The 14,606-nt window shown below is 36.5% G+C and overlaps 1 protein-coding gene across 9 annotated transcripts in view; it reads right to left on the bottom strand.

The window, feature by feature from the left end:
• Positions 1 to 1,713: 1,713 nt before the first annotated feature.
• Positions 1,714 to 14,606, bottom strand: part of UBR5 (ubiquitin protein ligase E3 component n-recognin 5) — an 84,887-nt gene continuing 71,994 nt past the window's right edge. For 7 of the 9 annotated variants that reach the window (XM_079301382.1, XM_079301381.1, XM_079301378.1 and 4 more), the window contains 18 exons: positions 13,861 to 13,934; positions 13,122 to 13,294; positions 12,909 to 13,022; positions 12,153 to 12,373; positions 11,394 to 11,514; positions 11,173 to 11,280; positions 10,666 to 10,909; positions 9,993 to 10,104; positions 9,328 to 9,472; positions 8,882 to 9,012; positions 7,950 to 8,010; positions 7,487 to 7,662; positions 7,051 to 7,135; positions 5,954 to 6,109; positions 5,464 to 5,577; positions 4,053 to 4,197; positions 3,408 to 3,493; positions 1,714 to 2,334 (listed from right to left, as the gene is read on the bottom strand). In XM_079301382.1, coding sequence (XP_079157508.1) covers positions 2,122 to 2,334; positions 3,408 to 3,493; positions 4,053 to 4,197; positions 5,464 to 5,577; positions 5,954 to 6,109; positions 7,051 to 7,135; positions 7,487 to 7,662; positions 7,950 to 8,010; positions 8,882 to 9,012; positions 9,328 to 9,472; positions 9,993 to 10,104; positions 10,666 to 10,909; positions 11,173 to 11,280; positions 11,394 to 11,514; positions 12,153 to 12,373; positions 12,909 to 13,022; positions 13,122 to 13,294; positions 13,861 to 13,934 — 2,479 coding nt within the window. In that variant the 3' untranslated portion in view covers positions 1,714 to 2,121. The remainder of the gene's footprint in view (positions 2,335 to 3,407; positions 3,494 to 4,052; positions 4,198 to 5,463; positions 5,578 to 5,953; positions 6,110 to 7,050; positions 7,136 to 7,486; positions 7,663 to 7,949; positions 8,011 to 8,881; positions 9,013 to 9,327; positions 9,473 to 9,992; positions 10,105 to 10,665; positions 10,910 to 11,172; positions 11,281 to 11,393; positions 11,515 to 12,152; positions 12,374 to 12,908; positions 13,023 to 13,121; positions 13,295 to 13,860; positions 13,935 to 14,606) is intronic. The other 2 variants (XM_079301377.1, XM_079301376.1) reach the window with 1 other exon arrangement.

Here is a 14,606-nt window from a genome sequence, read left to right on the forward strand (position 1 = left end):
TTTCAGTTAGAGGCAGTTTTGGTAGTGGAAATAATCACAGCAGTTTGATAGCCAGGCACAAGGTAGATGTTGCTTTGTACCTTTGTAACTTAGCCTCCTCAGTATAAGAGAACAGCCATACCAGCATGAATTTTCTCTGTACTAAAATGCCTCTACCTAGATTTGTGAGGCTGTACTGGTTTTTTAGCATAGTAAAATCTAATACAGTTTTGAACTTAAGATATGCTGGAGGTCACAACAGGAAATCTACAACAGACTCCAGTCCTTGTACATTGAAGTTATCCTTTCCTAGGATGATCAATAGAGGAAGTATTAGTACCTGCAGAAATAATTCCACATCTATTTATTTATTTATCTGCAGTTTAACTACACAAGCCTGAAACAGTCTGCCTTATTTATAAAACAGGATTTTCAGCATCAATTTGGCAACTGGTGATCATAATTTGTGGTGTTAACTGTACTCCATACCTTTAGCAACTAAATAAATCATGAAAACAGAGGCATTTTTGAAAATCGGATGTAGGTAACTTTTGGTCATCCTATAACTAGCTGACAAAAAGGAAAACCCAAAAGAGCTCTGGCAAAGGTGAGTTCCACTGGGATTTGGATGTATTGTTACATCAGCTCTTCCCAAAAAAAGGGAGAAAAAAAAAAATCATGGACTAATGGGGTTGGAGAAGTAAGAAAGAAGATCACCACCACCAAAGCCCTTATCCCTCAATACTTCAGTCTGCTAAGGTTTCATAAATTTCTTTTGACAAAGAAAAAGTAGCTCCTTTCTTCATTAACCAATTTCTAACTCTCAAAAATCTCTCAGGCCTTAGGGAAAAGAAGTCCTAGATTATGGTCAGACTGCCCACCCCAAAAGCAACCAACCGCTTCAAGAGTGAACACAGTGAAGTTCAGGAATTTTATTCTAACCTAACTGCCTTGAGATTTTTCAGAATAAGCCACTTTTCCTTCAAACCAATTCTGTTAAAAGGAGGGGTTGCCTGGCCCATTTCTTTCAGGATTCTCTGCTAACTGTAAAATGTGGGCTAAATGTCTTCTGCATGTCAATTTTTCAGCTACAAAATTCAGATTTTTAATGAACAACTACGTTTAGTGTACGCTGTTAACTAAAGTATAAATGGCTCAATAAATAAAAACTATTGTTTCTTCAGTATGACTTGGTATTTTGTGTGTAATTTCTTTATTAAAAAACTGTAACAAGATACTTAAAAAAAGGCTAGATACAAAAGAAGTTAAGCAGCTCACGAACATTAAAGTTTTCCAAAAAATGTATCTTCAATAATCATGATCTTATAAACATTTTACAGTTACCAGAAAGTGCCCAGGCTGAGTTTACATAGTTAGATAATGTAGTACAAGTGTTGGGTTAGAACTGGTAGTGGAACAATCTCCTGACTGTCTGTTCACTGTAACAAGGATACAAAAATGTTGATTGTGAACTATGAAATACTGTGCATTGGCCTCATCATATATGTACAGGAAAAAAAAAAAACACTAAAGGTACAGATTACATGCAAAATATTAGTGATGGTATCTGATGTGCCAGAGTTCAATGCAATAGAACAAAAATTGCAATGGAAGTGGTTTCATAAGTGAACAATCCCAACTTTGGGATCTGAGCTGTCAGGAACTTTTTACAAGTTCAATATACATGCTACACAACTGCAGCCAACCACAAATTAAACACCATTAAAAAAAAAGTTAAAAACACAGAACATACTTAATTTTTTATTTTGAAATTCCCTACTCCCTCTATACAAGAACCTTTGCTGAAACACTTTCCACAAAGGCAGCAGTGAATTTTCAGAACATTTTACATATTTTCCCTCAGCAAAAAGATAAATCACAGTGTAAATTATATTGTTCTGCTGTCATCTTTGGCTGGGGTTAGGCAAAGGAGCCATTAACTAGCAAAGTGTTGCAATCACATATTGCTAGTGCTCCTTAGGCCTTTATGTTACAAATTTAGTACAGGAATGTTTGCATTTATATCTTTGAAGTACCACCAGGGGTATGACAGCATTAACTTTCATAAACTTTTATAGACAAATGGAAAAATCTACAAAACTTAGCTAGTAATATTACACAGCAATACACACTTTTTATACTCTACACAAAACCAAAATTCTTGGTCTTAATGGCGAGTAACAATTTTTGTTTCAAAATCTGCTTAGAGGAATAGAGTGGGACATAAAGGCGAGAAATGCAAGTGTTTGCTGTTGGAAGATGTTGGTCATCTGGTGGCCTTATTGTGATGGATGGCATAGGCTGGAATCCCTCCTCACTGGCAGGCAATGATGGACTTGAGGTCCAAAAGTAAACCTGAAAAAAAGAAGACAGCATTTTAAATTATGATTTACAAGGCTGAGATTCATACTGCCTACAAATTTGTGTAGGGATAGGTTAAAAAAGAACTGCATAGTCACAGCAAGTTTGATCATACTATGTTCTCTTCAATATGCCAAAATAAACTCCACAGTCATACTACTGACTTCTGTAATAGCTTTCTTCACTTCCCTTTGTCAACTGCTCATTCATAAAACTGATAAAAGCAGCACTCAAAATTATTCTGTATCAACAAATTCTCAGTAAATGGCATGTTCCCAAATCCATCTGGGAAGGTGGTGACAGCCATCAATATAAACTGAATCAGGAATCTCTCATAAACCACTTAAGGGACTACAAAATGTAGTACTGGTAGAGCCAAAAGGCAGCAGAGAGTATTTGGTTTATTATCTCAATTGTGAAATAATGAGTCACCCCACCAAGGTGTAACCATAGACACTCCTTAAAAATGTGCTTTGGGATTTCCACTTTTCAGAGTACTCTTTGTTTCCTTTTAGTAGACTATAAAGGAGAGATAGTACCTTGAAGACTAGGAAGTTAAAAACAGTTTTAAGAAGTATACAACAAATAGAATTTACAGGCAAGTTTTTAGAAATTAAATCCCCTGAAGAGTCTCTTATTCTTTCATGTTTCTCATAAATTACTCCTAAAGGGTTTTGAGAAGGACGAGGTATCATTACTGACATCTTAGAGAGAGGATACACAGAAGGCAGGTGAGTAGATGATCCATGAAGAGAGCTCGACCTCAAAACCCTACCATCCCACAACACAGCTGAGTAACCACAGTTACTCATTTTAAGAGCAACTGTGCAGAGTGAAACTGGGCTTCTGTAAGAGCCCTGTGAACAGGGAGAAGGACACACCACGCTTCCTTTCAGTTACAAGAAGGTCTAGGATTCACACCTGTTGTTTCCAGAACTAACTGTCTTAAACCCAACCCTACTACTGTGCTCTTCACAAAGTCTCTGCAGGTAGACAGAGTTAGGATCAATATTGACACCAGTTATTCCAATTCTTCTGCATGTTTCCAGTGGGAATGGACAACTTACCAGATCTTGTCTTTCTGTCATACTCATCTTCTCAACTATGGACCAAAACCAGCGCTTGAATTGCAAAAGCTTCTCAGCATTCTCTCCTGTGTGAAGTAAAAAGACATACAATTCAGCTGCTACAGGGACATCAAGAGACCAGTTTTATGTGTGCTGCAGGCTGGATCTCAGCTACAAATGCATTCATAAAGTTCTGATACTGGAGACCAGTAATTTCAAAACTAATAGCTTTGAATGCAAGGCTAACACTGACATAACTCAGTACCACTCCCACTCCTCCCTCCTTACCAAAATGTCCAACTGCAGCTAAATGCAGTTTTAAAAACTATGCAAGTATTAAACATCCATTCATCACATTTACAGTTCTAAAGAATTTTCACAAGAAAGATTTACTACCAGTAATACAACCCATGTATTTAAGATTAAGCAAAGTTGGAAAACATGCTTTCTCCACCCTTCCTTAACTGAAGGTAAATATTTTCAAAGGAATGTAAAAAAAAAAAATCCCAAGTTACAGCTTTCACTGGCTTATTAACTAATACCAGATTTGAAGACAGTTCAGTTTAATGCTGGTAATTACTCCACACAGAATAAACAATGTTAAGTTATCCCTGCAACTCTGTTTATGAGCAAGTTATTTCATACCTGATTCATCGTTGAAAGAGGTAAAGCTGATTAGCATTTGCACATTTACTTCACCACACCCATTTACCAAAAGTCTGAAATCTTCTGCTGTCAAATCTTCTAATGAATTCTTTGGAAGTACATCCAGGAGTCCCTTCCTCATTGCCTTAAATGAAAATCACAAAATACACATTGTAACCCTGTAACTTTTAAGATTGACCATAAATGCATTACTGAAAAGTTTCAGGTGAAATCCCCTTAAACTCAAGATTCATTATTCTCTAAGCTGTTCTTTTCTTTTAAAGCTTTATCATCTGAGATGCAATTCTTCTGAAACAAAGAACTGCATTCATTTTTACACCCTACCTACTACAGCAAAAGAAAGCAGTAGTGGTTTGAGCTAGTATTTCACCAGGAGTAGAAGCACATGCATTCTTATAATGCTAAAACATTCAGGTATTTTGCTAAGCTGTGCTGAATCTGATGAGAATTTTAAAAAATCTGCATCTTGCATGTTACTTTTACTTTGCTTCCTCAGATACATGCCAACTCTGATTCAAAAGTATTACACACACACACACACAAACATATATTCTATATGAGTAAGTAATATCCAGAAAAAATAGGAAATTCCACTTCAAAATGGAATACTATGAATCAATTTGCTTTAGAAAATTCCAGAATGAATACAAGTGTAAGGGTTTTCAACTCTTAAAATAAACAAGAGTCAAACTATTAATATATGCAGACATGGAGATCAAGTATCTTAATTCCAGGAATGTTATTTCTGTGAGAATTTGGAGCTCAGCTGCACAGAGGTAATCTGGCAGCCTGCTCCCCTATCTCAAATGTGCAGCAGGAAACCACAATGACCACAAGCAACAAAGTTCAGATGTAGCATCATGTGACAGCCTTCATTAACTGTCTACAAAAATATATTATTCCATAAGTGTTATTTGACAAGGGCTTAAAAAAGGCAAATAATTTTTAAGATGGTTTTCTAGTCAATTTTTACATTTCTTGACAGGCTAGTAGAAGTGGTTTTATAAATTACTTTTCCTTAAAACAAGGATGCAAACAAATCAATAGTAATAAATTAGAACAAAGAAGCTGCCAAATACAAAGCCAAAGTTCCAAGAGAATTTGTGCCATTTGAGCTCAAGAAATGAACATATATATTTAACCAATGAGACCCACTATAAAAGAAATTATCTTTCATTCTATAAAATAAATTACTCAAAGCACTCAGTCTTCACAGTACTGCATAAACAGCTATACAATTACAAAAAAAGAAATTAAATACTTTTAATCAAGCTGTCAAGACTTTAAAGAAACCTGATTAACAACACCACAATGAGGAGAATAATTACCTGACTGATGTATTACAGATTTTTTTTTTCTTCTTTTTAAAAAAACACCACTAAAGACTTACATGTAGAGGCTGCTCTGCTACTACCAACATTCGGTGTTCTGCGTATTTCCGAACATACTCATATACATTCTGAGGAGTAACTGGTATATTTACACCGTTGGAAATAAGTTCAACCTATGGCAAAGAAATAAAGAACATTTAAAGGGGGGGAGAAGAAAAGGGATATAAAGGAAATGAGATTATTACAACCACTACAGTATGCTGCGGAGTGATTTACTGCTTAATATACCTCCAAACCCAAGCCAAATTTCCTACTACAGGTCAGTTTTAAAGATCCTAGGATTGACTACAGTTGCCAGGGTCTATGGTAGGCACTATGTCATTTTCAAAGAAAAAAAATCCAGGCTTCAGTGTCTAAGAACACTACACTGAATCCAGGAAGAATAAAATGTTCTACCTGCAATCTGAGAAGAGCAGGGATTATGTGCACATTACAACCTGCATCAGCCGTTGAACTCAAACCACAGAGCACAGATTTAGCCGTGCTTACCTGCCCTCCACCCTCCTCCTTACACAGGTCTATTGCAAAGGCTAAATCCATTGCTGCAAACACTGCATCAGCATCTGCACTCTGGGAAGCAAGGATGAGCTGCCGAAGGCTTTCATACATAACTGGATCAAAAAAAGCAAAGTCGTGCCAGTTCACCTATAAAAAAAGGACAGAAGTTTGAAACATAACAGGTGTTTGAGAATGTATTCAAATTATATGATCTGTGCCAGATCTATGCACAAGTAACAAAGGATACAAGCACACAGAAATAAACACACAGAAATAAATGCAGTTGAACTCCTACTTTCAGTCTGCTTTAGAAGGTACATTAGAATGCCGGAAGAAATACATATTCGACAAGAAAAACCTGAAGAGAAGAATTAGCAGACAATTGCTCTTGGAAGACACCAGGGGGTATTTAATTTCTGCCATTAACTCTTTTTCATTAAAGATTATATACTATGTTGGATAACTGATTATGTGATCAAAACTGAATTTAAGGGAAGACCAGCAGTAACAAACCTTCTTTTAAGTTTGTGGGATCAGACAGAACTTTCAATGCCATTGACTAATGCATCAAAAGTGCTATACATTCCAAGTTTTTACTGGGCCAGGGTAGAAGTTTTGGTCAAAAGTTTAGGTAATTATTGCTCTGAATTAAATTATACTTACACCTGAGACAAAACTCTGATTACAAATTAATTCCATGAACTCTCTCAAATATATTAAAAAAAAAAAAAAAAAAAAAAAAAAAAGCTTTTCTGTAAACTATTGGCTAGCATTGTCTAATACTATCATTTCTGAGTCTCAGGGAAAAAAAAAAAAGCAGACACCATGTAGTTTCTGAAGAGAGTTAAAGGCTAACTTATTACAAATTACAAATCACTACATCTTAGTCAAATAACTGGCTTCTACTACATCTACTCTGTTCAAAATTTAGGAAACAAAAAAATTAGCAGTCCTCAAATTAAAGACTTCCATACAGTTTCAGTATCAACTCAGGTAGTTAATACATATGTGGTTAGGTGAAAAAACTCAGTTTTATAGATGACATTTTAAGTAGTTGGAGGAAATTAAAATTTTTATGTTCAACTTACCTTTCTGCCAAGTAGAACTTTGATTACATGTCTATTTAACGTGATGGGACATAGCTCATTCTGCAACAAGCACAATCCTAGGATTCTGGAAAAAAAATGTTTGGAGTTTGTTTTGGTACAGCAGAAATTACACTACAGATCTTTCAACAAACTTACATTTAAGAGTTCCAATAGTCTAAGAATTAAGCTGGAGTTAGCTTTCCAAATTTATCGGTCACAAATGAAAATCATGGACTTAAATAGTTTTTTAAAAGTAGTATAAAAAATTAAAATTTAACAGGAAAAGAGAAAAGATGACATATGCAAATTCTTCACTATCTAGGCTCAGTGTGAGAAATAGAGATCATTAAAAAAAATTGTTTTCCAGTCTGGATCATCAGTACTCTCCCTGGTGTCTTTCACATTTTTTCAGACTAAAGAGTTAATGGTAGCATACCTGCCAATGTTTCGGAAACAATTCAGCCTTGCTTCTGTGTTTTTACCAGGTCTTGGTGTATAAAAACCTCGTTTCCCAGGTTGGTAGAAAAGTGGTGCATTATCATCCCCATCATCTGTATCATCTAATTCCATATCTACTACACTGCGGCTGGATCCATGTCGCTTTCGATTTTCCTGTTTTGAAAGTCAAAACAGCAATTAACACACTTGGTTCTAGTTACTGACACACATCAAGCTATTTGCTACTAGACCCAAAGATTGATTCCATTGGTTAAGAATTCCTGTGATACTTCCTAATGATGACATTTTATACTTTTGACTAATTACTGTTAATCCTTTCAAAAGAAAATTATTAAACAGAACTTTGTCTTGCACGATAAAGAAAGCTTCCAATTGCTTCCAGTTTTAAAATTAACTGATAAAACTGAATCTTACATAATTTTTGTGCAAGAGGTCATTACCTGCACTTTATCTGAAGAGTCTAGCAATCCAAGATCCAATATACTGTCAGCACCATTCTCCCTTGAGAAGGGAATAAAAAGGCAGATTTAATTTCACCATCATAAAGTCACAAAATGATAGAATGGTTTGGGTTAGAAAGGGACCCTGAAGACCATCTAGCTCGAACCCCCTTGCTGTGGGCAGGGACACTTTCCTCTAGACCAAGGTGCTCAGAGCCCCATCCAACCTGGCCTTAAATGCCTCCATGGATCTACAGCTTCTCTAGGTAACCTGTTTCAGTGCTTCAATATCCTCACACTAAAGAATTTCTTCTTGTTATCTAATCTAAACCTACTCTCAGTCTGAAGCCATTCCCCCTTGAATTGTCACTACATGCTCTTGTATAAAGTCCCTCTCCATCTGTTTGTTGGTTCCCTTCAGGAACTGGATACATCACAATTAGGTCACCCATAAGCTTTCTCTTTTCCATGCTGAACAGCCCCAGTTCTCTCAGCCTTTCTTCAAAAGACAGGTACTCCATTCCTCTGACCATCTTGGTGACCTCCTCTAGACTTGTTCCAACAGGTCCATGTCCTTCCTGTGCTGGGGACCCCAGAGCAGGATGCAGCACTGCAGGTGGGGCAGAATCCTCTCCCTCAACCTGCTGGCCATGCTGCTTTTGATGCAGCCCAGAACACATCTGGCACACTACCAGCACATGCCCAGTTTCTCATCCACCAGCACCCATAAAATCCTTCTCAGCATGGCTGCTCTCAATAAGGAACTGTCATATTCTGAAACCAGTCAGAATAGATTAAACCAAAGCCAAAAAGTTACTTGTTCAAAGAAAAATATCTAGACTATCAAGGAAAAAGCTGCATGTATTGGAGTTATATGTAGAACAGTACAAGTGCTTTGGCCACAAAATCAATTCTCATTTTTGATACTTTACCTGCCATGTGCAATAATGAGTTCCATTGCTTCATCAACTCTTGCTCTGAGGGAATCTTCACTAGCTAGTAACAGAAGCAGCTGAGCAGGAGACAATTCCAACAACATTCCTGTGATTTTACTTGCAAATGCCTGGGGATAAAGGAGTGATAGGTCTTCTGTGTGATAGGTTCTTCTCCAGTTCTCTCATTTTCAAATACAATCTTATGAAAGTTTTGGTATTTTAAATAGAGAATACATTACAAGATACCTCCTAAGCTAAACAACAAAGCTAAACAACAAATTAGAGAAATAAAATCTTAAGAAAAAGGAAAAGAAAATAAAACCCGTCTTACATATTTGAATACTTTCAATTATGTTTTAATTATTTCAATAATGAATGAGGAAATAAATTTTTACATTACAAGATGACAAGAACAATCATGAAGTGTATTAGGGAAGTCTTACTGGTTGCATTGCTTGCACTCGAGGGTAGAGCCGCTCTCCAAGGGCTTGTCTGTGTGCTGGGAGAGGGTCAGGGTCATCACTAGGATTTCCTTCTGATGCTGGTCTAAAAGGCCGTGTGTCAATGGACAATTGTCTTCTGAAGTCCCTTAAGACAATCAGAGCAGTTTGCACTCATTTCAGAGGAAAAATGCAAAAATCCTCTGGAACAATATTATTTGCACATGGATTCATATTAGCATTAGCTTTACTGCTGGAATAGTAGTGTTGCTCATAGCTGCTTGGAGAGAATGAATCAGAAAGAGAACCAAAATGACCCAGAGATTTTAGAATTATTCCTGTTTTGGATACAGCAGTCAGACATGCCACCAATGGCATTGTTGTTTCTAAACCACCTCACAATTTTAGTCTAGTACAGAAGTTTTTGTTATTGCTTTAGCAGAAGAGATTGATGGCCTGTGGTGGAAGCATAACCTATTAATGCTAAAGTAAACATAATAATTCTTTAAAGAATTAGAACTAAAGACTGAATTTCAAGAAATTACCCTGCAAATTGTCCTGAAAAAGACTCCTTTAACCAGAGGAAATAAAACTATCTCTCCTGATGACATCCAAGGAAATGACTATTTGACAAAGTACCTTTATCAAGTTACAGATTCATCACTTACCTATCCCTATCTCTCCGAGAACCAGTTCGCAAGCCACTACTTCTCCGCATTTCTCTCTCTCGCTCCCTTTCCCGATCTCTCTCTCCCCTATTTCGCAATCTCTGCATCAGACCTGAAGGGCAAAAAACCTCATAAACTTAAACATCTTTATATTTCTCTCTCCTACCTAAGTTTCAGTGTAAGGAAGACTAAGTTTTGTAAGAGCTTGAAAGATACAAATGAGACAGAATCACTTGACTTAAGAAAGTGAAGTGTTACTGAAGTGTTCGTACCGACTTAAAAATGACGCAATATTTCAAGAGTTTATACATACTTTCAAAAACATTAAAATGTATTTGTGGCAAGTCAGATGGAGCAGCAATATTAAAATGTATAAGCTCTTAATAGCTAATATCTTGACAGTTATTACCTGCTGGAGAGAAGGACACTCAAGAAATCTGAGCACATCTAAAGCAGACCCTTGTTGCAAAAAAAAATAAGAGGTTCCTGTTTCTGAAAGCGTGGTGGGGGAAAGCAATTTCCTTGCACCAGAGAACTAACACATAATTTTTATGGATTCTGGGCTGAGCTAACAAGAGATGTCTTTGGCATGTGGCCAAGTATTCCTATGTAAAAAAAGCACACAATTTTTTTATGAATATTTTCTCTAGATGAACTTCTATGCATCACTTACTTGTATGGGTACCCTTGTTGGCATTCTGAATGCAATCTAGATTTGGCAGTTTCTCATTTGACAGAAAAGCCTGGGCAATAGCAGTATAAAAGCTCCGTGCTACACCGCTGCCTTCTCCAGGCTCATCCTTAAAAGTAACTTTCACTCTGTGTACGGCCATCGGAGTGGTGGCACACCTGCGACCAAAATGGTTGTTGAGCTGCCTCATGGTCTGCTGAATTAGAAGATCTCTGTCTCGATCAACCTAGTAAGAAATACAAAAAGAATTCTTTCTTTACCTATTATCATACTGAGAGAGACTATTAGCTTAACAACAGATTTCTGGATACTACTGCACACAGATTCAAAAAATATCAATCAGACTGGGAAAAACTACAGAGTAATTGCAATATAAGTCATTAAGTATGATTTAAGACACCTGTTTGCAGCCTCTGAAATACAACTTCTCCTATCAAGTTACTGTAATAATTCAACTTTTAATGAAAGTTTATTCAAAGACAGACTAACATTTTTTACCTCCAGCGTTAAATCCCTTGATTGTTGGTTTCTAAGTTTTTCCATCTCCCTGCGGAATTTCGATTCCTTTACTTCAAAACCACCCAATTCAGTCAAGATCTAAAAATAATAAAAAAAAACAAAAACAAAACACAAACCCCAAAATCAGAATAATCAGGGAGAGTCACAATTTAGTTGTAAGAGGCAATGTCCTTACACTTAGAAATACATACCGATCCAGGCTCTGCTCCAACATCTTCCATGAATACTCTCCCGAACAGCTCCAAAGAAAGGCGCCAACGGCCCAGCAGCATGTCATGAGAAATGACCATGCCCATGAAGCTGCACTGCGGCCTGACACAAACAAGAAAATTTGACAGATATGAGGAACCAAGTTAAATTTCAGCCACATTTTGTGTACTTCAGTTTTTTCTTACCCTCTGCCTTTAACTAAGTTTTTTATTCCTGATAAACAATGACACAATATGCTAAGTCTGTGGACAACAGCACATGAAGCTACTTAGTTTCAGCAGAAACACAAGTCTTGCTTCCAAAGGGTAATTACTCCAAAACATCTAACTTTTGCTGCTATGTGGAATTCACTGCTACTGGTCTCCCACCAACCACAACCTTACTTTCTTTTAAAATAGCTGCAATTTGAAGGGAGGGCAGTTCAATCTGTGGCTGATTAAGTGTGGGCAGCACCACCACACAGATGGCAAGCTGTTAATTCCAACTGCTCAGCCTGGCTACCCAGGACATCACAGCAGGTCTGCAGCAGGAAGTCAGGGAGTAAAGGAATTTGTCTACAGTTTGCACTGACCTCTTTGAAGACTGTTGAACTATTCACTTTAGAAGCTACTAATCACAAACTACCAATGCAAACTAAACTAAGCTATCTGTTTTAATTTTAACTTAAAGACTTTTCAGAGTCCCAAACAGCCACTTATCAGAGCAGGAATATTTCAAAGAGTAATTTTTGAATCAGCTACCTGAAAGATGTGAGGGGTGGCCCTTCACTTTCTGTCAATCCTATCTCTGCCAACAAACTGCTTTTCAGTTGTGCTGCAAGATCATGAGCTGAAGGCCCTGGTTTTGAACTCTCAGATTCTTCTGTAGGCACATTTTGTTCTTCCCCTTCCTTCTTTTGCCGATTTTGCATGCTCATAACATTTTTCAAGTTGGCTGCATAAGACATTTTAGTTGGAAGAACCTAAAGGAAAAGTAAAATTTAATTACATTTTCAAAGTGGCCTAGAAGGCTTTTTCAGTACATATATTCACAGATGAATATTTTAAATCACACAAAAGTGAACACTGTAATTGTTAAAACACAGTGACCTAAATCATTTCAATAAATACAGAAAAAAAAAATATTCTCCCCACTGTATTTTTGCATTTCATATGCTTGTCAATTAATGTTCAGTCTGAAGGCAAGTCAAATCTACTGGACTATAGGAAGATTTAAATATTTTCATCAAAAATAATTATATAATTAGCATTCCAAAATTCACTCAGAATTGTACTGCTGCATTTAATAATACTACCTGAAAGCTGCTATAAATCAATAATCATCAAGTTTCTACATTAAGCACACTTTATTCATAAAGATTTTAAGTTTTCACAGGCACTGGGCTTTTAAATTATCACTCCAAAAGCTACATAAAATTTTCTCTGAAAACATTTTAAGGAATGAAGTTTCTAGTTTAAATTACCATATTGTTTAAAATAATAAAGCTTAACATTTACCTCAAGGCAGTTTCTATCCACTGTAACCTCCACTAAGCACTTGCCACTGTTGGCAGAAGATGAGTACAGACCCTGACTGGGCCGGCCAAACAGATCTTCTTTGCGAGCATTTGGCTGAAAAGCAACAACAGTGTTCTGGGTCAATAATATACTTCGGTGAGGAATGAAAAAGCAAACTGCACTTTTCCTCCAAAACACCATCTCTGATGTCACCTGTAATAGATGTGGCTGGTCTGCCAAGGGGATGGCTTCTGCCAGAGGAACCTCGAAGGGGTTGGGTGGAATGCAGCCGAGGAACGTCATAGAGTCTGACCGTCTGAAAAATGGATGGTTTTGGCCAGTCTCTGCTGGGAGGGTGTCATCATCTTTGTCGTTGAGGGTAGCACCTAAATATCAGAGATTTCAAATCAGTTCTCACAGTTATAAAGAGCAAAGGACACAAAATGCCAAAGATTAATATCCTTCCCTCTTAGCTACCTGACTAGAGGAGAATCTCTGCAAATTTAATACTTCTACAGGATGCTTCTGCAAATGCTGTATTATCCTTATTAATTTGCTTAGTTATAATTTTTATTCATTTTACTATACCTAGCTTTACTGAACAGGCACTTCTACACTTCTACACTGTATGTAGTGTTCCATTTTCAGCACAATTTCATCAGATCAAAAAAATCAGTTTAACTATGATTCAAATTTTAATGTAGAATTGTAGGTAAGGGCAGAAATGCTGCAGTTTAGTGAGGAAGGAGATGAAAGACAGCCCCAAAATGAGAGGCAATGAAATAGGCAATGACAGAAAAAACTTGGTAAAGTAACAATTTCAAAATCTTAATAAAACCCAACTTTACATATACAAGCAGCAAAATTTATTCAAAGTCTCAGCTAGATGAAGGGAAAAAGCACTAAGAAAGTCTGGTATTTTGGTATGCTATGTCAATTTTTGTATACTAACTTTGATTGGTATCATCATCATTTTCATGTTCTGAATCTTCGTTGTCAAGACCCAGTTCCAAAAGCTCCCGAGTTCTTAACAAAAATCACCCAAAACAACAAAAGAAAAGAAAAGAAAAAAGAGTCAATCATCCTAAAGAAATTATTATGCAAAGCATCTATATCCGTAGCATAATCAGGAAATGTACTTAAGAGTTTTACATAACAAAAACAAAACTAAAACTGAAGCACTGTAGAGAACTTCTCATTACATACTCACTACATCACTCACACAGTTATCCTTAGATCCATTTGGCCACCTACCAATTTTGGTTTTAAAAGTTACAGCTTTGGGCAGTGATGCTTGGTTTTAAACACTCTATCAATATAAAATCCTAGGAACCCTGCATTAGTGGAAGAAATATGCAAGTGAATACTATTCCAAAATTTAAAAATAATCTCACTGATGTAATTTCAGAAGGTAAGTCTGCAATTTGCACATTAAAAACCTTGATTTCACTGTATTATACTACTGTTCTGTCAAGAACTTTGATTAGTATTCATTTCTGGTAGTTTATGCATTGTGAAATGTGTTCTGAAACTAGATGAAGACTGATGAAAGTTCATTTCACTAAAACTACTAATATATCATCTAACAGAAGCAACTGTTTGAACCACTCACTTTTAATTGAAAAGGTCTATGCCTTCATAGTTTTAAAAGCTTTTCATGCAAATTTTGCAATTCTTTAACAAACAGTTATTTGACAG

Source organism: Erithacus rubecula, assembly GCF_903797595.1.
Source record: "Erithacus rubecula genome assembly, chromosome: 3".
Taxonomy (NCBI): Eukaryota; Metazoa; Chordata; class Aves; order Passeriformes; family Muscicapidae; genus Erithacus; species Erithacus rubecula.